Raw genomic sequence first — 23,815 nt, forward strand, 5'->3', positions numbered from 1 at the left:
ACTTGATGATCTAATTATTAAGAGACATTCAACATAATAAAATTGTAGACATAAAATATCAATGGTTCATTAAAGTTTATGCCAAAAGGATTTACTCTTATTCATAAAATAGAATTGTTACTCTACATGACAACATAGTTCACTACTAAGATGAACAAGACGCATATCAAAATTGACAGTGCTAATAAAGATGACAGATGAGTTTACATCACCTCATCAACTCATATATTATATTGGAAGACAACAGGGAAGAAAGAGGGTGCTAACTTAGCAGCAAAGAGCCAATCAAAGAAAAGTTCAGAGAGAACAGAGTACTTAAGAAACAAGGGAGGGCTTCCCTGGTGGTGCAGTGGTTAAGAATCCGCCTGCCAGTGCAGGGGACACGGGTTCAAGCCCTGGTCCAGGAAGATCCCACATGCCGCGGAGCAACTAAGCCCGTGCGCCACAACTTCAAGCCTGCGCTCTAGAGCCCACGAGCCACAACTACTGAAGCCCGCGCGCCTAGAGCCCGTGCTCCACAACAAGAGAAGCCAGCGCAATGAGAAGCCAGCGCACCGAAGAGTAGCCTCCACTCACCGCAACTAGAGAAAGCCTGCGCGCAGCAATGAAGACCCAACGCAGCCAAAAATAAAATAAATAAGTAAATAAATAAATCTATTTTTTAAAAAAAGAAACAAGGGAAAGGAAGCTGACATTCATGGGGGAAGAGAATTTTCAATAAAAAATTTAAAAGATAGTAATTATAAAGACATGAAGTTTCTGAAGTCCATATCTAAATATGGAGACTAATCTAAAACAAGGATAGGTCTAAGTCTTAAGGGGCCTTTGAACAAGGTATTGGTTAAAAATAGTATTTCAGAAAGATAATTCTGATAAACAGAATGGACTGGCTAAGACTGACGGGAGGACATGGCAACTATGTCAAGTTGAGTGAGGTGCCTACCGCTTCTCGGCCTTTTGGCTAAGATGAAATGTTAAGTGTGAGGTGCCTTAGGCTGGCCCATGATCGACAGGGAGGAATACGCCGGCAAAAGGCCGTGACACACACACGGTAGGAGCAGGCAGGAAACAGGAAAAAAAGGGAAATTTTTCAAATTATTCCTACATAACAAATTTAGGATAACTGCAGAGTTCTTAAAGATAATGGTACCTTAGACAAACAAGGAAAAGGGAAACTGGGAGAAAAAGTGCATATGGGGAATAAAATGAAAACTTAGATGTTAATGTATTTATTGCTGTATTCAGGGTCAAGCTTATATACAACTAATGAGTCTAGCTGCCATCACACCTCACCTGCACTAATCCCATTTAAACTGGGAGAGTTAGTTATTTTGGACACAAGCCAAAATTAAATGACAACTGGCTATTTTGTCTTCCCAATTATAACCATATAACCTTTGCACCTCAAAATATATCCTAGCCATAATTAAGACAGCTTGCCTGACCTAGCTTTCATCACCAGCAAAACCCATGGATGATTCATAATATTTATTGACACCTTTGGAGGGGGAGATAAATTAGGAGTTTGGGGTTAACATATACACATTACTATATATAAAATAAACAACAAGGACCTACTGTATAGCACAAGGAACTATAGTCAATATCTTGTAATAACCTATAATGGAAAAGAATCTGAAACAATCACTTTGCTGTACGCCTGAAACTAACACAACAGTATAAATTGACTATACTTCAATTTTTTTAAATGGTTTAAAAAAAAGAAGTAAAATTTATTGACAACTTTAAACACTACATGCTTTCAGAATTTCAGTCTGTGAAAATATGAACCCTCCCAGAAGCTCCTGTAACATGATTCTCAAACAATATGTTTTTGAATAAAGCCTTAAATGCACAAAAATACACAATGGCAGAAGAGAATCTGAAGTTTGCCTTTAAGCCTCCACTGCAAAATTTTTAACAGCAAAGTTACTGAAGACATTAGAAACATCTATTTATTTAAAAGTCTAGCAGGTAATTCTCTAAAGTAGGCTCACCAAGGACTTCCATCAACACTGTAATAGCCCTATTATTTTATATACCAACTAAGTAATAAAACTATGTATTTTTAATTTAACAACACAAGTCAAGAATGCATACTCAAATTTCTCTTTTGTTCCATCCTCCTTCATCCTACTTCTATAAAGAATTAAATACTAGCATTTCATTACAAAAGCTATTGTGCCAGTGTTATCTGTGGAAAAATGCTTAACCTTGCCCTGAGAATATTTCATAGTGTACATTATCATTTAATAACATGCTGCCTAAAATTGTTTTAAACAATACGTTCTCAATTAACAAAACCTCAAAGTCAGACTGAGATTGCAGGATACTGACTAACATCTTCAAGGATAAAAACTATACGCTTCATCTTTTAAATATATTTTTAATCCCAGGTATGGCTTTTGCTTCATACTTTTCCTTTGGAGAATGTTTTAACTAGAAAGGACTAAGAAAAGAGCAACATCAACACTGAAAAGGCTTAAAAATACATATATTAATTGGTTTAAAAAATTACTCTAAGTACTCCCATTTCGATAGCTATTTTTACTTATACTATCTTAACTCACCTTGACAAGAAAATTATCTATGCTTTTGTATTTAAAAGAAGTGATTACCAAATAAGAAGACACATTATTTACATACCATGAAATTCTGCTGTAGAGGAGACCAAGAATACATTATGGGTACTGAAGCAACTGCATTCAGAGTCTTTAACGGGATGACTTGTGTTGGAAAATCCAAGTCACTGGTCACCGAACACTAGAACAGAAAAAATAAAATTGACTCGTAAGAATAAAAGGACAACCTGAAGCTGTAGGCATCATATTATAAAGAGATGTTGCCTACTTACAGCATTTTGAAAAAGAAATTTCTTTACTGAGACGGTATGTTCATAAAAACCAAAAAGGATTCTCTCCTCTCTTTTACTTAGTGATAGAAAAAGCTTCAGATTTTGCAAATTTTCAAAACCTTCCAACCCTTTCCATACTTACCAGTATCAATAAGAATCAAATATTATATTTAGGTTGGCCTCAGATTAACTGCTCCTTGCTTTCACTATAAATTTTCTACCTCACTGCTTAATTTCATTTACATCTCATCCACATGGAATAATACTATATATATATATACACCAAATATGCCACTTAAATCTTACTTAATAAGAATATAGAAACTTGTTAGGTTAACCTTTCTTACCTTTACCTTCCCTTTTTAAAAACCCAAGTGTCATTTGCTGATATTATCAGATGATACACAAATATTAAAGGTAATAGACCTGAATTTCAATCACAACGAAATGGATTCAAATCAATTCTGCAGAAGTGTAATCTCTAAATTATTAACAATAATAGCTAATGTTATTAAGCACTTTCTATGTGCTAGGCACTATTTGAAACACTTACATGTCTTATATTTAGTCCTCATTACAGCGCTGTATGATGGGGACTATTCTTAGCGCTCATTTTACAGGTGAGAAAACTAAGATAGAGAAAGGATACGTAACTGGCCCAAAGTCATACACTGTTAGGGCTAGAATTTAAACCCAGAAAGTCTGACTCTGGAGCCCCTGCTCTTACCCACTACACATATTGTCACGATAGCACATTTCTATACATTTCTAATACCGGTTAAGTAAATATATTTCCCTGAAATACCGTATTTCATCCAATCTACGATGACATCAATTTCAAAGCACACCATTATCTTCTGTATCATTAAGAAAATAATGTTGCCAATTAAACTATAACATAATGCTTTCTTATCATAGTGATTCTAAGATGCATGCCAGTTTCAGATGTTAAAATGTTAAAAAGTTTGCATCTTTGACTTGATGAAATACGGTAAAGATCTGTGCCCAAATACCACAGCACTTTCCATCCTGTCTAGGAATCCAGCTTTTCTTAAAAGAGTACCATTACCCAATTATCAGGTCTCCAGAGCCTTCTCAAAAATACCCTGGACATGTAATCCATGAAAATAGAGCAAAAAGAAGTAGAATTGAAGTAGTAAAATGAAACCAAAAAAGTCATGTCTATACAACACACATAATTATTAAATGTTTCATTTTTATTTAAGAGGACTTAAAAATCGCGGGTCTAGATTTGGTGAAATCAGAGTGGAAGTCTTTGGCATCCAGGCCCACCTGGCCCTCAGCATTTCCTCAGGCCAGGGGGATAATCTTCCAATAGTCACAGTCACCGCAGCACAAAAATAGTTCCTTCCTCAGTGGAAGTGAAGGTTTAAAGATAGAGTAGTTAGGAAGAACTGTGACAGTGATTAATCCATTAATTTGCTTTCCAAAAGGGCAAAGATTAAAGATAATACTAGAAAGCTCATAGCTCAAGTAAATAAGAAGGTGTGAACAGTTTACTAAAACTCCAGAACCCGCAATCTTTCCCTGTTTCCTTCTTTGGCCTCTGATGCAATTCCTCAACCATCCGTCCAATAATAACAGCAGTTAACATTTATTGAGCACGTACTGTGTTGCAGGCACTGTGCTAAGTGCTTTACATACATTTTCTTAACCACTTCTCATCTTAGCCTTTGGCATCACGATTTCACACAATGAGGAGGAGACTGAGGCTCAGGGAGGTTAAGTAACTTGCCTGGTCAGAAAGGCAGTAAATCACCAAGCCAGGGTGGAAGCCTAAGTCTGCTTCCAGCACCCACAAGCTTCATGCCTGTGCTCTAGTTCTCACCCTGAGATGCCCGTGCAGTGGGTGCTGTGCAAGAGAGACACCCAACAGTGTCACAGGGCATCTCCTCCCCCAGCATCTGCCTCTTGTCCTATTCCTACCACATCTTCATTCCTTCTTCTTAAGTTACTTAACCAGGTCACTCTGGTGCAAGGAGTGGTTATAACTACGGAATAAAGTGTTATACACTACCCAGTGGTTTTAAATACAAAATAATTTCATTTCTTGCAAAACAATTAAATTGGAGTTTTTGATTTTTGTTTTACACATGGTGGAGGTAAATTAATTCTGTGATTTTAATTCTGAAGACTGGCCCCCTTTAAAGCCTGGGGGACGAGGGGGAGTGGCTGCTTCTCCAACTCTGACTTATTCACCTGCTTTAATATCTAAATCCAAGGTCGCACTTACGGGAGGACAGCTGAATATCCTATTCAACTAGCAGACAGGAGGCACGCTGGCTCTGCTCCACCTGTTTGCTCTAGTGACAGAGAAAATGCGCTGAGTCTACTGAACGAGGTCAGCTGACTTTTCCGTGACCAGAAAGAACTTAGAGAAGCACAGAAAATAAGGCAGCAAAGGCTGCAGCGCTAAGTACTATCTCCAACCCCACACCTGCCATACCCCCATGACCCATCACCTCAATTCTGAGTCATAAAAGTGTCACCAAGGGGCTGGAAATAAGCTCTCAAAGCGGCTGTGGCAGAGTGTGGTTTTACCTCTGTCTCGCAACAATACTCAGCACAGTGTCTCAAAAAAGAGTAGGCACTCAAAAAATGTTTCTGGAATGAACCGACTGCATTTGCTGATTTGTCCCTAATGGAGACTTCGACTTCAATTTCTTTTTAAAGCTAAGAGAACACCTATTTAGCAAATTGATGGTCTATACCCACCTCATTATCTATGTAGTATCTCTAGAAACCTACCCCATTCTTTAACTATTAACCTTAACTAATAACCATATCCCTTTCATTTATGAAATAATATTCAAATGCAAAAGCATTTGTTGGTAAAACAAGTTTGGGAATTCTTATTTATTGACTTACAGGAAAATTACTCAAAAATCCCAGTTACTTACCAGTAACTTTTTTTCTTTGAAAATGTATCATCCTTGACACTTTATATTATTGTCTCATATCACTCAGAGCACTGAATAGGATTTTGACCTCATGGGTCTCCACAGCATTTTACCTGATCAGAGTCATATGTCTTGGACTCAGGAACTCACTAGGAGACCTATATCAACAAATTAAATTCTCTAATTCTAGTTCCAACTTGAGGATCACACAAGGAAGTTGTTGTAGGTAATCCATCATTGATGGTAAAGAAAGAAAACAACTATATTAGTTACCAAGGATGCTACATTTTCAGAGAAACACAGCTTACTGGTAAGTAACCAGGTTCCTCTGAGGATGGATAGACTTACATCAACCAGCTGGTACAATAGGCGACTGTGTGGCTGGACCACTGGGAGCTGGAGAGGGAAGTCAAGCCAAAAATAGTAGTTGTAGGAGTACACAACCAAACTGAGACTCTTGGCAGAAGGCTGGTTCCAAGTAAAAACTGTGTTATGGAAAATCGTAGAGGGAAGAGCAGGTGAATGGCCTGCAGGGAAGGGAAAGAAATTAACACACCCTACTATGTGCCAAGCACTGTGCTAGAGACTTTAGCAAAGTTAACTTCTTTAAAATTCACCACTACCCTAGGAGGTAGGTATGACTCCCCATCTTACAGTGGGACATCCCAAAGGGCAACAGTCATAGCCATCCGGTCTCTCAACAATCTTTAACATTAGAAGGGTTAGGTCCGACTTCCGTATAGTAGGGGGAAAAAATACACTCAGTTAGCCAAGCTAAAAATATTCTTGGATCCTGGTTGGTCCATTTAATTCAAGCCAGAGACACAATGAACTGGTGATGTTGTCTAATTTCCTTTAGCTTTTCTGAGTAAAAACAATAAGGAACTGTCTCACATCTAAGGTGTGTGAAAGAAAGCATCAGCTGCCACCCAACTCTAGGGAAAAGCTGAGGATGATTTCTGAAACTACCCATATTCTTCAAGATTTGAGTAGAGAAAAGACGACACACCAAGTTTTAAATTAGCTAGGCCTTCTGGTGAAAATGATAGTGTACATAACTTAATTTCAGACTGCTCTTATGTGAAGTAAGTACTGAAGAAAAAACTGGACTGAGGTAAGTATCAGGTCTGGGTCAAGAAAATCTCATAGTAGAAGTGAGTTCCTAACAAGGTTTACAAGGATGATTAGGAGAAGGGTGGTTAAAGGAGAGGGTCAGAAATAAAACATCCTGATCAGATCTTGACACAGACACACTTAATTAAAGCAGCTAATCAAGGGCACTGGAGCTAAGGAATACAAGAGTGGTTCATGCCAGACTGTAAATTATTTCCATTTCTGCTGCTGGATATGTATGTTGCAGAGCCGTCCGGACTGGGGGGAACCTCCACCAGCAACACGAGGCTCCTGCCCTGAGCTCACTTAAGAACAACAGAAAGATGCCACCCTATAAGCAGCAGTCTGGCACTTCTTCCGGGGCAGGGCTGGGGGGGCATATACAGCATTTCACACAGAACAGGTAACATGTGAAGTACAATTTCAGGAAGTTTGGACCCTTAAAGCTCTTCCCTGCATCCTAGCTTCAGAAGCCTGAGCCCGAGTAAAGAGGTCATAAATCTATAAACCTAGTTAATATAGTAACTATTAAAAACCCAATGCAGTCTGGGTCTGAAGGGGGCTGTTAGGGTAAATCATCTCCTCATAATCTGCAGTTTTGCTAAAATACTGGAGATCAGAAACAGAACAATAGTCACAGGACATAAGTTGGTAAAACTACAAAAACACCCAACGCAGCATGTAAAGCACGTAACCAGAGCCACGTTTGTCCATGACATGCAAACTCAAGAACCTAATTCAATAATAGTCCTGCGAGTGGCAAATAAGACCATTTCTATCATTGAAAAAAAAAGAAAGTAAACAAAAACTAAGAAGCAGAACAAAGAATAAAGTCATGGTTTCCATCAGCTGTGGCAGCACAGCCATTGTGAAGCCTCGCTCCTGTGAGAGGACGTGGGGCTGAACGCCACAGAGCAGCAGAGCCATTGGCTAAGGTAAAAAGGCAGGACGGCCACCGGACCGTAGTCTCAGAAGCGCGAAGCCCTTGCTCAGGTGCTAAACCTGCTCCGTGACCACCAATCAGACAGGCCAATTCTGCTGATCTTTGCAAAACAGATTTATAACCGCTCCCCAATTGCTCACGGATTGATCGTTTAGTGAATCGTGCTGAAACAACAAAGCCAAATAGAAAAAAAAATTGAAAACGCAATTCCCCACTCACTCTTTACACCAAAGGAAATTCCAAATAGGTTAAATGATGTTAAAATATAAAAATGAAAACTAGAAGATGGATAATTTATAATCTTGAAGTGGAGAAAGGCTTTGTAAGCCTTAAAGAAACACAGAAATCAGAAGAAGAAATTCTAATTTGACTACATAAACATTTAAAACTTCTGTATACCCAAAACATACCAGAAATAACATGAAAATGGGGGGGAAAATCTGCAGAACAGATGATTAAAAACTAGTATTTATAATATACAAAAAGTCCTTAAAAATCATAAGAAAAAGTCCAACCCAATTTTAAAAGATCCAAGACCATAACAGCCAACTCATAAAAGAAATATAAACAAACAATAGGTACTTAAAATTAACTTCACTGATTAACAAAAGGAGAGCAAATTACAATAATGTTTTACCTATCACACTGACAAAGATTAACATTTTATGTTGGGAATATAGATAAACAGACCCCACTATAAACAGCTGGTGAGAGTGTAAATGTAAAACTTTTGGGGGGCAATCTGGTAATAGCTATTAAAAATTTAAATATGCATATCCTCTTGACCTAGTAATACTGTTTCTAGAAACTTTTCCTACAAAATTACTCAAAAGATGCAAAGATGTGTATGAAGGATATTCACTGAAATGCTAACTGCAAAAGGAAAAAATAAAAACCTAAATGTTCATCAATTATGAATAGGGCAATTAATTATGGTAAATCCACAGGACCAAGCACTGTGCATTGTTGAAGATACTGAAGACCTGGACAGATGTAAAGCGATGGCCCCAAAAGGCAGGCATGTTTTATCTGGGAATAACTTTTTAAAATAAAATATATATTATCATTATAATTAACATGTTATAGAAAAAGAAATCTGAGAGGGCTTCCCTGGTGGCGCAGTGGTTGGGAGTCTGCCTGCCAATGCAGGGGACACGGGTTCGAGCCCTGGTCTGGGAAGATCCCACATGCCGTGGAGCAACTAGGCCCGTGAGCCACAGCTACTGAGCCTGCGTGTCTGGAGCCTGTGCTCCACAACAAGAGAGACCGCGATAGTGAGAGGCCCGCGCACCGCGATGAAGAGTGGCCCCCGCTTGCCACAACTAGAGAAAGCCCTCGCACAGAAACGAAGACCCAACACAGCCAAAAATGAATAAATAAATAAATAAATAATAAAAATAAAGGAATTCCTTTAAAAAAAAAAAAAGAAATCTGAGAGAATAAAAGTCACAGGGCTTGGACGACAGGACCTTTTGCTCCTGTTTCATATATTTCTGTGTTATTTGAATTTTCACAGTTAATACTTTACAATAACCTTTTAATTGAAGAAAAAGATAAAAAACAGAAGTTTCATTAACCCAACAGATATTCACATTAGCTAGTATTAAAAGTGCCTCATCGGTTGCCAAGGTAGCTCATGATATCTGCCCAACCCTCTCAAAATGGTACTCAAATAATATTCTTTTACAAAATCTAGTAAGAGAAGATAAAACAGAATCCTAAGCAGTGGATTTAAGTCAATCCAAATTATCAAGCTAGATTGTGATAGTAGTTCTAGGTCTAATAAAATTTTCTTATTTCTTCAGAGCAATGAACAATTTTTAACATTGCAGACTAGATAAGCATTTCTTTGGGTTTTGGTTCATTCTGTTTGTTTTCAAAACAGCTGTCAAAATTTGGTTTTGCATTTTGAGGACAGACTTGATCTTTGTAATGGTCAATTTAACAATAAGTTTTAAAACATAAACTGTATACACAGTGTTCTTGGAGAAAAACAGCAAATTAAACACAACTTCTGGTTTATTTAGTAGTACAAAATAAACATTTGACATTTTTGAAAAGTTCGCTTTTTAAACTTAAGATATATAATCTTAAATTTAAAATATGAACTCAAACATCCTACACACGTGTATGATATATCTTTAATATATGATAATAATATATAAACTCAAGCAACAGAAGTGATCTTTCTTTTTTCTAAATGGCCTTTTTGGAAAAGCATAAAATGCTTATATTAGCTTCCTTTCAAAAGCAAAGGAACACCTCCTTATGGTCATTTAAGTAATATTCCATCTATTTCAGCCGAAAGAAAGCCAGAAAGGAAGCAAAGGCTGCCGTGATTTGAAAAAGTGACATGGGCAGGAAGGACTGGCAGAGTTAACACAAGATTCAACCAACAGATGGTTCAGAGACAAAGAGCAGCAGAAAGCAACTAAGAAACCAGTTCCTTGAGGAACCAAGAAAGGATGGATATGTTCAGACTGAGAGTAAAGACACACACTTGGGAGAACCACTCATCTATGTCTAAGACATGAGAAAAATGACCCAGCTCCCTGCCACATCTGCTCAAATGCTGGGCAGGACATACTGGTCCTGTAATCCTGAAACTCACAAAGGAAAGAAAGCATGTTACTGTGTTGAAAGCTGGGAGTATATTTAAGTAAAGCCCACTACACACTGGGTACACCAGCATGTTATTTCTTCTTTGTGTATAGTAACTAAATTTCTATTTACAATTAACTGAGGAAAGTGCATTACCACGTCAATAAATAATGCAATCAAGTGTTTACAGGTAAACAAGACAATGTTTTTCTTCTCCTTCAACAAAAATAAGCCCAAATTGCAAACTTACGAAAGAACTTACACATTCTGTGTCATGAAAGAAGCCTCCCCCCACCGAAAAAAATTCATTTGCAAATATCAAATGATAGGTGATGAACTTAAAATTTTAAGATATCAATAGGAAGAGCAAACCTGTACATACTGAAAAGTCCAAAAGACTTTTAATCCTTCATGAATACGAGGACTAGGAGGTCCTTCTGATGCTGCTTGTTGTATGCTAAACATTCTGAAGAAGCCCCGCTTTTCTTACTCTTTTCATTAGTAAACAAGACACAGAATTCTTACAAGAACATTACATTCTCCTGGGAATCTAAAAATGCATATTGGCAGGATATTTTTAAATTATTAAACCAATCACACCACTTGCCCAGAAGACAGGCATCATTTGAGCAAGCCTCCCTTTCACAGTCATAATACATACAAGTAATAAAAATCTTGATATGAAGAATCAATGAAAGGGAAAAGTGCCTTGTTGTTTTCAGCAAGAAATGGAAAATGTACAAAAAGAAATGCACTAGTAAGAACTACAAGAGTAACTCCTAAACCAGCTTCTTCACCAAAACTGGAAAAACAGACACATGAAAGAACATGGTTACCAATGTGCAGACTTACAGAAGATAAAGTTCTTTACTGACTGATGAGACAAAGTAATGAATGTCACCTAGAAATAATTTTCTGACAAACAACCGCATATTACGGCAATACGGCGTACATCCCTTGGCCTGCATGTATCGTTTCATAACATTTTTGAGCTGAATGCTCCTTAAAAAGATAAACTGAAGAGCAAAGGAAATATATGTAACATATATTACAGTCACTGTCTTCAAGAAGTCAGAAGTATTTTTAAAAAGAGAAAATAGACACATACTCTGTATTAAGATCCTATGGGCTTAGGTTCTGTAACTTCAACACCAAAAAATAAGTACCCACAAGTCTCCTAAAAGCATGCATTAAGGAAACAACAGACTAAAGATGTGGTCTCCAGGTCGACTGCAGGGCTCCTTGATCTCAAGTCAGAATCTACAGCAGTCACTTCATTAGATCAGAAAGTAAACTTGTCAGACTTTCTTTACTAAAATAACCTAGATAAAATTGGTCATTTTAAAACTGAGCTTATCCCCTTTTACAAGTACAGAAGGGAATAAAGTAGAAGACTTGAGTGAATGGCTGAAAATTGTCATTGTATCATCGTCACGCTCAAAGGATTTAAACTGAAGACAGCACTTATAAAGGATCAGCTTATAAAAATAAGGACTTAATTAAAACAATGTTACAACAGCACTTCCAAATGTTGAAAGCCATGGACTTTCTAGGTGTTTGGGTCAACAGTGAAGTCCCAAATTCTGCCAAGCCTACAAGCCTATTACTAGGAAAGTCGTTGCAAAACAGGCTAACTTATTTATCCTCCTGCTTCTGACCTAGTTGACTCCAACTTTTAAAGCATATAAAAGAAACTGATATATTGCTGGAAATGCTCAAACTGAAGAAAAAATAATAGGGATATAGTCTCATCTGAAAAGTAAGGAGACTAGACAGAGATCATTAAAGTCCTTTCCAGCCCTAAAATTCTATTATTTATTGTGATAACACCAAGAAGCTTATCACAAACTGTATAAACCTTCAGCTTCCAAAAGTCAGTGATGATGGTTTTAAAGGGGCTGGGGGCTAGGAGGAGTAAAAGACGAATCACTTCAAGCAGAATCAGTAATTAAGAGTGGCTCAAAAACAAATGTGCTTTGACCAGAGTTCCACGCAACAGAACCTGAATTCCTGAGGCTAGGGGTTACTTTCCTCCTTTTCCCCTCCTGTTTTGTGAAAATGTTTTTTCTCAACCTGCATGGGGTACTAAGTTTAGAAAAACACTTGTTTCATTAAAATGCTAATTTCTTCTTACAATTTCTCTCATGAACTCAATAAAAAGTTAGGTATCTTTACATTCAATGACTTTTATCTCCACTTGACAAAATTAAAAGCAAAATTCAATTAGTAAATACTCATTTGAATAAACTGTACTCTTAAATTTAACACCAAAAATTGTATCATGAGCAATTCCGGTTGTACATAAATAATGAACTTTAATAATTTCTTAATGTGTCTGAGCAAAGTGTACTCTTCCAGGCCCACATCAGATCATTAGAGCAAGGAAACTGACTTTAATTCTTCTAAGGCTCAGTTTCCTCACCTGGGAATAAAAAAGTGGTAATACAACCATCACGAAGACAAAATGAGGTAGAGTAGTACCTAGTGCAGTGCCAGAAATCATTACTGATGTTAACTTTTATTATAAATGTAGGTTGGGCTTTCAACAGCATTTTGAGATTTGTAATGGGTGGCAAAATTAAGTATTCCATGTGTTCCTACTTTATTTCTCCAAATTTCTAAAATGTATCCCTCTGAAGAGAAAAAAACAAGGTTTCTTTTTCCTTCACTTCAAAATTTCCAAAAGGTCACTTTCACAAGAATTAGAGGCTCCATCCTGATCCCTTTTGAGAACATTCTGACTGGCATAGAAAAGAATCCCTTTCACCCTTAGTATATTAATTAGTCATTTACCTCTAATGTGTAGGTCCTGACCTGTTGCAGATGACTGGAAGATGTTAATAACATATAATACATATTTATACAACTGCAAGTCAGAGCTTAAAGAGCTGTCAACTGACAAAATGCATAAATAACTAAGAATCATCCCAAGCCATATGTGTCACCATCAAGACCACCAGCACCATCACTGAAATCACCACTAGGACCGTGTCTGTAGCACAGACTGAGCTACTATGATAGCACTGACCAGTCTCTGAAGCCAGTGCGTCACACAATCTCAACAGGTCTCATAAGACAGCAAATTAGTGCTTGATTATTACAATATCATATAAAAAATGACTACTCATTGAAAACATTATTTTAGAACAAATTCCATTGTTTAGATGCCTTCCATGTTTAGACACCCAGGTCAACAATCATCTACTACATGGTATAATCTAAATTTCAAATCACTTTCTTCCCTCTTTTTGCTTCCATGCCCATTCAAATAGCATTCCATATCATATGCCATGTCTTCCTGCATAAAACAGGTACTTAAACAGAAATGCTTTAACCAAAATCCTACTGATTGGTTCTATACTGTGTAAGTTTCTGCCATCTTCTTTTCATCTTGCTGCCACTATGTTTTAATGTGTTATCTCATTATAAAATCTACCATAGATTTATTGCCTTCCTTTGAAAACAGTAATTTTTTGGAGTGATTAACATCTACCTCATTCGTTCAAAACAATTCTATTAAAAAAGGAAATTGTGACCTCTCAACCCCAAATTTAAAAATTCTTATAGAGAGAGCCTTAGAATTTGGACAAAATGTATACTAAGAAGCTTGTTTACTCCATGAGTATGGATGAAAAAGAACCATTTCTTACAGCATGGCTAATTCATATGAAGGGGGAGGAAAAAAGACAACTGTGCATCAGAAAGCCTTGCTCTAACTTGTGATCTGATGAGGACATTCGAGAGTATTCAAAGTTCTTTTTTAATGAACAGTCTTATAAAAATCTAGGAATCAGTTGCACATTAAAAAGAAATAACAATAAAACAAGGGACATCCGAGGTCAATGGCCTCCTCTCGATAACCAACCAACATTCCAACAGCAAAAACCAAAATGCACTGATAATTCATACAGCGCGTGAGTTCACCAACCTCCCTGGTCCCGCGCAATGAGCTCACAGAAGTCAGGATGTGCACAGGCTGGATCCTTCGCTGTTTCCATTCTTGGTTTAAGATTTCTGTTCTTTCCAGAATTTTCTGACGATTGGAACTAAACATACTCTTTAAAAAAATGAAGGAGAGGAGAAAAGAAATTGTTCATTGTTAGAAAATTTGTAACATCTCTAATGAAGGTTAAAATTGAGTGATTCCTCAAAAGTATCAGGGACATTCCTTCAAAAGCATATGGATTTTACACTAAACTGTGGTTTCCCACGTTCAAATAATACAAAAACACCACACCTATTATTTTACTGAGAGTAGAAGGGGAATAGGAAATTATTTCCATCCTTTCTTTGTTAACTTTGTACATATCTATATTTTTTTTAAATCACAATGACTTTAGGAACACAGTACCATGAAACACATTCCTTTATATTTGGGTCCTGGGTCTCCACATGCAGTACAAAGCTACACTGAAAAGATGGTGATTTCCGAGTAGATTGAATAACCATTAGATTAAAATCTTTCCACTTCACTAATGTGCATGGTACGATTTTTATGTTAATTAAGACAGACCAAGGACCTTAACTTCCAAGTTTTCATTTATCTTACAGTAAATAAGACCATTTACCCTTTCAAATTAAAACTTATCTTTAGGGGGTAAACCATCCTTAACTGTACCCGCATTTTCACAGAAGACGGAGGATACCTTGACTTCGTCAGCTCGCCTGAACCTCTTGAGCTGCCGCAGGCGCATGTACTCTGACTTTACACGCTTCCGCCAACACACTGGTCCCTTCTCAGATTTCTTCCCAGTCTGGCCCATGATTATTCTAAAAGCAATGGTTTCATATTAAAATCACTAATCTAACCAGCCTGAATATGACCACTTGTGTTTTAATCCCCAGCAAACTAACAATCAACAAAAGAAATGACACATAATTACGCTGTTGATATTTGCAAGAAGGGTCCTCATTTGTTCTGCATGGTGAAGTCCTTAAAAACATTTCATTCCAAGTATAAATTTTTATTTAATACAACTTTTAAAAGACATTTTCATTTACCAAGATACTCCACTCCTAAACTGCAGTCATCCTACAGAAATGTGACCCATTACAGGAGTTAAGTATATACAGTAACAAGCTGTGAGATCCACACTTGTGGAGTGAAAAAAAATGTAGACACATATTCCAAGTTTTTCATCATTAAATTAGTTGCTACAGGCATAAATGAATGACTGAAAAAGATAAATCTGAAAAAGAAGTAAAATCTACATACAGCACCAAAGGTAGAAAATATACAGTACAATATGTGATAACTGTACAAATTAAAGTATTCCCCCTACACGCACTTTCAACCATGCTTCTCACCTTCAACACTGTGATGAAAGTCTGTGTTTCTGCCTCGTGCCACCTTTCCTCCCATGGGGGCTCCTCTGCTAGCCAGAGGAGAAGGAAGGCAGGGACCCCTCCCACCCCATCTGTGGTTGCAGAGGCTCTGGAAGCCGGTTTTGTGCAACGTGGGCTCGGCCTGTAGTCCACCGGGTGTCTAATTCACACCACAGAGTCTAAACAAGTGTCCTCTTCCAGAACATTTGTTCATCAAAGTGTTAAACTTGTACTTGTATCTTCAAAAGATTAGAAGGACATTCCTCTATCGGATGGTGCAAAGGTGACACATTAGGGATTTGCGCTTTAATTTATCTAACCGCAATGGAAAGTCATAGAGTGTTTTAAGTAAAGGGGCAGGGGGAAGATTTACACTCTGGAAAGCCCAGCTGACTGCAGTGCAGCGGCAGGAGGGGCTGGCAGAGAGTAAAAGGCAAAGGTGAGGCCAGGTGAGACTGGAAGGCGGGACTGACCCTAGACAAGCGACGACGCAGCTTCTTCAACGACACCGGTGATAAGAGAAAGGAAATGATTTCAAGAGTCACTTGAGAGCAAACATGGCAAGGATTTCAATATGGGGAAGATGGCTTTCTGGCTTGAATAACTGAGTAGGGTTTCATGTACCTGCTTACATACAGCCCTCGGGCACAGAGAAAATTGCCTAAGGAGAGGAATTAGAGAAAGAAAAGGAACCCAGAGGTCAGTGGTAACTTTCTGTAGGAATATTCCACCACCAAAACCACGAAAAGAGAACACAAATGGTGGATTATTCAAGCTGAGAGAGGGGCAAAGAAAGCATGTAATTAATGACTAGTAAGAATCAGGCAATGAATATACAAAGATGAATGAAACGCAGAACTTGCCCTTGCTGCACTTATAACCTACCTAAGAAGGCCTAAAAGAACGGACTTTACAATATGAGATAAATATGCAAAAGTACTGGGGCTGAGGGTGGGGGACACAAGTAAGGAGCTGCAGAAGGATGGCAGCAAAGTGACCACTCAACCTTAAAAGTTGAGTCGGGTTTCAAAAGGCAAAGAGAGAACGGAAGGGGCTCAGGTAAGAGCAGCAGCCAGCTGGGTTCGGGGCCGTAAGGGCGGAGAGGGGCCGCCAGCAGACCCTGCAAACGAAGGTGGACCCCAAATTAGGTAAACAGCCCAAATTACCAGAATTGAGGGAATGAGAAGAATGAAGAGACTTCAGAACTTAAGATAAAGACAGTTGAATGAGATCACAGAGATAGGACTGAGTCCCGCAAAAGCTTCAAAGTGCGACCTTGCCTGGGGTGCTGAGTGGAACAAAGATGACAGTCCTCAGAGCTGAGAAGACTAAACCCCACAGCAGATCCCAGCCTGGCGGAAACACAGAAAGTGGGGAAGAAGTTAGGAAGACGGTGAGGCCGGGCAAAAAGACACCAAAGTCAGGGAGAGGCTGGAGCTTTATTCTAAAAATGACTTTGTGGCAATTTTTTGCTGTCACATCTGCTGGTTAGTTAACAGATGAGCTCAGGTAATTCTATGCAAATTATTTTCAGACACTTAGCACTTCAAAGGCCTAGCTAGAAAGGAGAGGAATCAGATAAAAAGGGATGATCTCTTGCATTAGCTCAGAAACTCATCACAACTAGTCCCATCTGCTGCTTCCACAAATTCTTGGTCCTGGGAGGCGGCACCACCGTGCCTGATAAAAACCTGCACTGGGAACACGGCTTTCGTTTTCACTGATGTGCAACACGGATATCACTACAATGCATTTTTAAAGGTGCATTTTTTATGTCGTGGTGAAGAGGTATCATTTCATTAGTTAGCACTTCATGTTTTCAACTGGAACCCTCCGTGTCTAACAGGCTGGAATACCTTCTATGTGTTTCTACCATTAGTAACAACACCTCTGGAAAAGTATGTCAGGACAAAACCAAAGCTGTTACTAAACTAACAAGTTGCTCCATCAATGACAAAACACTTCAAAGTTGATTTGGAACCAACCTCTCCGTAAGAGGGCATGAAGGGATAAGTTTCCACGTTTATAAACTTCACAAAGCTCTTCCAAATAAAGAAGTAAGTGAAGGTTTTAAGTTATAGAATGATCTGGTAAATATACACAATAGAGAAGAAAAGAAAAAAGGACAGTGATTCATTTAGGGGAAATTATCAAAATATAAGAATCATGACCTCTGAATTAGGATAAGAAATAAAAGTGTACAGACTGTTCTTTAAAAGTATAGGAATAAGGGCTTCCCTGGTGGCGCAGTGGTTGAGAATCTGCCTGCCGGTGCAGGGGGCACGGGTTCGAGCCCTGGTCTGGGAAGATCCCGCATGCCGCGGAGCAACTGGGCCCTTGAGCCACAACTACTGAGCCTGCGCGTCTGGAGCCTGAGCCTGTGCTCCGCAACGGGAGAGGCCGCGACAGTGAGAGGCCCGTGCACCGCGATGAAGAGTGGCCCCCGCTCGCCGCAACTAGAGAAAGCCCTCGCACAGAAACGGAGACCCAACACAGCCCTAAATAAATAAATAAATTAATTAATTAATTTTTTTAAAAAAAGTATAGGGGTAAACAGGCAGATCCATGAAAAAAATAACACAATTTAAGGCACCATTAGAAGGATGTTTTACATAAAACAAACTGCCTCCGACTATCGCAGCATTTACAACGTATTAAAATCACATTTTCACGTTCTTCACCCCACTTCACCCCCACTGGAAGTTCCTCAGTCTCAAGAACAATTTTTCTCCATTTGTAAAATCGCAGGCTGTGTGCCTGGCAAACAGATTTAAAAACAAAAAGCAGGTCTATTAACATGCGCTGATCATGAGTCGCTGTGCCACAAGGTATGAAAGGAAGGGTGGCTGCCGTGCTGAGTGCGGGAAGGGAGGGGGAGTCACCCCACCACCGAGAAACCCGGGAGGAGATGAGTCTCAGGGGCAGTCAGGACCCTGTGGTCCAGCCGCCTTACCAATCAAGAGATCCTGAGCACAAAACCTGGAGCCTCTGGGTCTTCCTTAGGGAAGCTGATATTGCCTGAGAGACCTTATCCAAACAATGGGGATAACATCCCCTACCCCACAGCTGGGTGCAAACACCAGACACAGGCAGGCTCACCTACCTCTCAGGCCCGGCGTGCAGAGACTTCAGGCCTTCAAACGTGAGCTTCCCCTGCTCCTTCCCACCCTGAAGGCAGACAAATCAGCTCTTCTGACTAGTTCCCACTATATCACAGCCCAGTAAGTATTAAGATACAGCTTGGAATACTCGTACATTAGCAGAAAGAAACTTTTATTAAAATGACTTGCTACTAAATGGATGGGGATTTGTGAAAAATCCAATTTTTAAATTTCCCACTCAAAAGATTTGTTTACTTTCATAGGTGAAATGGCACGAGTATGATTTTTATCCAGGAAAAAAACAGCTTCTCTTATTCAAAACAGATTATAGCTCAAGTCGACCTGTATACAGTGAAACCACAACAACAGTTATGTTTTAATTCAAAAGACAAACCAGGTTATGGCGGGGAACCATCCAAACCTTAATACAATGTAGTAAAGCTTTACAGGATCACAAGCATATAGATTAAATAAAATAAAGGAAAATTATACAGTCCAGAGTCTAATTTATGAATCAACCAAACTCAAATTGTTTTTGCCGCCCTGCATCAGTTCACCTTCTCTGGGAACTTTGCACCCACCCTTCTCTAAGGACTGCCACCTCCATGGGAGGGAGCCCGAGGCCCCGGCCCACAGCCCCCTGTAGTTACCAGTGCAGGGATGAACACACAACCAGATGTGAAAGTCTCAGGAGGTTCCCTGCAAGGTCAAGAATGCTCACCCTTTCCACTTAGGTTTGAACCTGGAAACATGCTGCCTGAAGAATTGCTGGAAGCCAACTGCAACCACGAGAGGAGAGCCTGCAAAGAACAGTCAACAAGAGAAAAAGAAAAAACACCCAAAGCCAAGAAATGGACTCTAGTCCCATCACTGAGCCCTGACCAGGCGTGCTTTGCCAAACCAACTCCACAACTGTTCAGTTATGTGAGCCAAGGAATTCCCTCTCTTTTACTTTAACCAGTTTGGATTAGATTTTCCGCCACATGAGACACAGAAGGGGTCTGAGGTATCGTTTTTAATATTGAGATTATATACACAACAACACCTGAGTGAACAGAAGACAGGTTCTCGAGCCCTATTTCCTCATGGTCAACAGCATCGGCCCCACTCCCACGTGGTGAGGAGCTCCGCCCCTGCCCTGGGTTTGGACGGCCCTGGTGACCCCAAGACACACCGCTCTACCTCCAGTGACTGGGCCACACAGCACAGGAATCAGCATTCTTCTCCATCAAGTCCAACTCTAGTCTACTTGTGAGGGGTCTTTTCCAAAATAAGGTAACATTCCTGCCCCTCCTTACTCAGTTGCCAATGACTGAGGAATTTAAAAAAAAACCAAAAAAATGCCCTAGGCATTTTCAGTGCACTTTATGCCCCTCTTTAAAGGTTTTTCATTCCTAAAGGATTTGCCAAATCAAGGCACTCGCCATCTACTAGTCTTGCTGAGTTCTGCTTCTACTTGTCTGAAGAAAACTAAAAAATAAATTACATGTACTACTTATCCTTCTCAACTAAGTCAATAGCATCAACTTTGACTCTAAACTGAAGACCAGACTAAGGAAGGTAAAATCCAAATTTAACAACATTTAAGTAATAATGATTGCAATATTCTTGATGTCCTTCCCTAACTGAAATTGCCAATTTTGAAAATCACCGATCTTCAATAGTGCTTTTATATTTAAAATGCTTTGAGGGCAGCTGTTAGTCACATTTACCAATTTCATTTACTTTTTTAAGTTAAGATCCATTGCTTTAATAAACTCAAAAGGAAATTAATGGTAAATAAGATTCTGCGGGTAAGGCTAAGGGTTAGGGTTAGGAGAACTTAGAGAGACCTATAGATGTAACTCTTGGTAAGAGATAAAAATTAATAACCTAAGAGAAGTAGGTCTTACGCCTGAGGGGCTTCATGGAAAACACCCCCATGAGAAGGAGACTAGGAGTGAGGGGCCCAAGGAGGCAAGCGCACAGGGCTGCTGCCTGCGTCCTCCGTTCGGGATTCGCAAGGACAAGCAGACTCCACTGCAGGTCACCACCCTGAGCCTTACAGCGACCCACTCCAGGCTGGCCATGCTCTGGCTCAGCAGGAAGAGCGCTCTGGCGACAACAACGCCTGTTATGGACATGGGGCAGAGAACGCGGGCAGCAGCACCCTCCACTCCAAACTAAGTCCCAACAATAAACCAACAAGACGGCATCTGGTCCCATTAAATCCTAAGTCCTATCCACAACTTAAACAAAGGTGAGAGCACAGCCTGCAAAGCCAGCCTCCCTGGGTTGGACTCCAGTTCTCCTAGGACCAGCTGTGTGTGAACCTGGTCAAGTTCCCAAACCATTTTGTTCCTCCCTCTCCGCATGCTGTGAGGAGCGTCCTCGTCACAGAGTTGTCCTGAGAAGTCCACTCTTGTAAGGATGTAAGGCCGCAGGACAGCACCTGTCAGAGCAGGCACTACACCATGTAAGTCCAACACCATCTACCATCACCCAACAGCAGGTGAGGAAGATCAGGATACGATATTCATATAAAAAAGTTAAGTTAGACAACAAATCAATGTGAAAAGTCATTTTCTTAAATGATAGACTGTATGCAAGTAAATAAAACCAAAACAGGATGTCAGGGGATCTCAGGAAGGAATACAGACCACACAATGAGTTGAGGTATATAAAAACTACATGAGATAAGCCCATGGAAACGGGTGGGCAGAAAAGGAGCCAACCTAGGAAACGTTGGAAATCTGTGTTTTGGCTGGACAGAGGAAGGCTAAAGACGAAAAGAACTGGACAGAAACACTGTCCTCTAGTTAAGTTTTCTCACGGGTACCAGGGCCAAATAAGCAAGCGGTGGTGATGGACTAGAGTCAGAGACAGCAGTGTGAACTCTTCCATGTTCATACACATGCGGACAGGCGCAGGGAGACTCGCGTGCATCCCTGGGTGAGCAGACACGCGTGGGCTCCCAGGCTCCGCCCACAGAGCCCAGGCGCAGGACCCCCAGCAGGACCGCCAGCGCCCACATCTTCCTCTCCTGAATCCCATTACCCAGCACAAGGAAGCCGGGCTCTGGATTAACGGCCGGTTCATGGGCTGGGACCGGGAAAATAGGAGAAAAGCCTGTAGCAGGAAGTAAGGGAATGCCGAGAGGACGAAAGGACGGGAACCAAACTGAAGGCACTCCCAGGGGCCAAAGCTGGAGCAATTTGAACATCAAACTAAATCACAACAGTATTATAACCGAACTAATAAAATAAGTATCCATGAGTCTATGAGAGAAAGAAGTGATTAAATAAACAAGTAAATGGGGGCGGAGGGGCAAGTCTTTCTCACACGGAATTCCAAAATCCACGTGCACACTTCCCGAGCCCACGCGCGGAGCTAGTCCCTTCCCAGGTGGGTCACTTTCAAAGCAGAATCCAGGGAGGGGAAGGGGACGTCCCAGCGGAGAAACCAGTGACACCCCTGCCACGGTTAGGTCACCCGCCACTTGCACCCCGACGTGCGCTGAGACCAGCGCCGCACCCCAGTCGTATTCTTTCCCCAAACCTCACAACCTCTCACTTCAGTCATTGCTCGAAAACATCACATCAACCCACACTGAAGGACATTTCGACCAAACACCTGACCAATAAATAAGGTCATGAAAACAAGGAAAGACTGAGAAACTGTCACAGATTGGAAGAGACTAAGGAGACACCTAAATGCGACCTGGTGTCCTGGACTGGATCCTGGAGCAGAAAAAGGACTAAACAGAAAAAGTGGTAAAATCCAAATAGTCTCTAGTTTAGTTAACAGTAACATAATAATACTGGTTTCTTAACTTTGACAAATGTACCATGGTTACAGAAATCTAAAATTATTCCAAAATAAAGTTTCTTCTTTAAAGAAGGAAATTAAGTTATGCAACAACCTAATGTAAAGACATTCATTTTTAAAATAGGCATCGACTTTTTAAAATGATAAGCAGAACAGAAATATTGATATATTAAAAATTAAAATGCTATGTAAAATGTTAAACAGGAAAAAACAAAAAATATACACAGATGGAATTTGAGGGGGAATTTCCCACAGCTAATTCTACTATTTAAAAACTCAGACATGACTTGAACAATTTAAAAAGGGGGGAAAAGATCTCCATATGCGCTTATAAGATGGTGTTCACTTAAAAAGATAATACACTTACAGGCTATATTAATAGAAATACAGACTCTGAACCAAGGAAAGTAATTGTGCCACTGATTATACATATACTGATCAAAGAAATCAAACAATTCTATACAATTCAGGTCCAGTTTAGTTGTGTTTAGGATGGACAGAGAAACGTGTCTTTGCCGCAGCTGGAAGACAGCATTAAACACGTAACACAAGAGAAGAGCATCTGAGTTCGGGGTTTTAAAAGAGAAGTGTTAATATGCATTCACTCATTCATTCAATATTTATTGAACATTTAACACATGGCTAGGTACTCTTACAGAAACGGAAGGCTCAGCAATAAATAAAACAGACAAAAATCTGTGACCTCATAGAACTTAAAGTCTACTTAGATGGAAACAATCAAAAACAATGAAAAATGTTTAGAATGTAACATGGCGTTGAGGGCTATGGGAAAAAAAAAACAACAGGAAAGTAAGGTGAGGCAGGTCTGGTAAGGTTGGCAAACAAAGGAACCGGTGCTGAACCGCTCAGCACCCAGTGCGTGCTGCAAAGCCAGTGGGATGCAGAGAGGTCACCAACTTGCATTTTGTTCCCACCAACCAGCAAACCCAGTAGTAAAATATGTAATAATATTTTCTAGTAAAGACTCCAAAAATAATTGATTCAATATCTATCCAATGCAGGCTTCAGTAATCAACACAGCTTTACAGAATTTTCAACTGGCATTCAAGGATTGCTAGGTGTCACAGCGCAGGCTAACCACTAGGTCTAATTATCCTGAACAAATAAAGACTAAAAGTTAACAGCATTT

At 39.7% G+C, this 23,815-nt stretch overlaps 1 protein-coding gene across 5 annotated transcripts in view; it reads right to left on the reverse strand.

The window, feature by feature from the left end:
* EZH2 (enhancer of zeste 2 polycomb repressive complex 2 subunit) overlaps positions 1-23,815 on the reverse strand; it is a 64,242-nt gene that overhangs the window by 24,333 nt on the left and 16,094 nt on the right. The window contains exons 1-4 of one of the 5 annotated variants that reach the window (XM_061198140.1): positions 15,079-15,165; positions 14,361-14,489; positions 6,124-6,302; positions 2,647-2,763 (exon numbers count right to left, since the gene is read on the reverse strand). In XM_061198140.1, the coding sequence (XP_061054123.1) occupies positions 2,647-2,763; positions 6,124-6,302; positions 14,361-14,430 (366 nt within the window). In that variant the 5' untranslated portion in view covers positions 14,431-14,489; positions 15,079-15,165. Of the gene's footprint in view, positions 1-2,646; positions 2,764-6,123; positions 6,303-14,360; positions 14,490-15,078; positions 15,203-23,815 lie in introns of those variants that run through there. The other 4 variants (XM_061198141.1, XM_061198144.1, XM_061198142.1 and 1 more) reach the window with 4 other exon arrangements.

Source organism: Eubalaena glacialis, chromosome 8 (genome assembly GCF_028564815.1).
Source record: "Eubalaena glacialis isolate mEubGla1 chromosome 8, mEubGla1.1.hap2.+ XY, whole genome shotgun sequence".
NCBI classification, from domain to species: Eukaryota; Metazoa; Chordata; class Mammalia; order Artiodactyla; family Balaenidae; genus Eubalaena; species Eubalaena glacialis.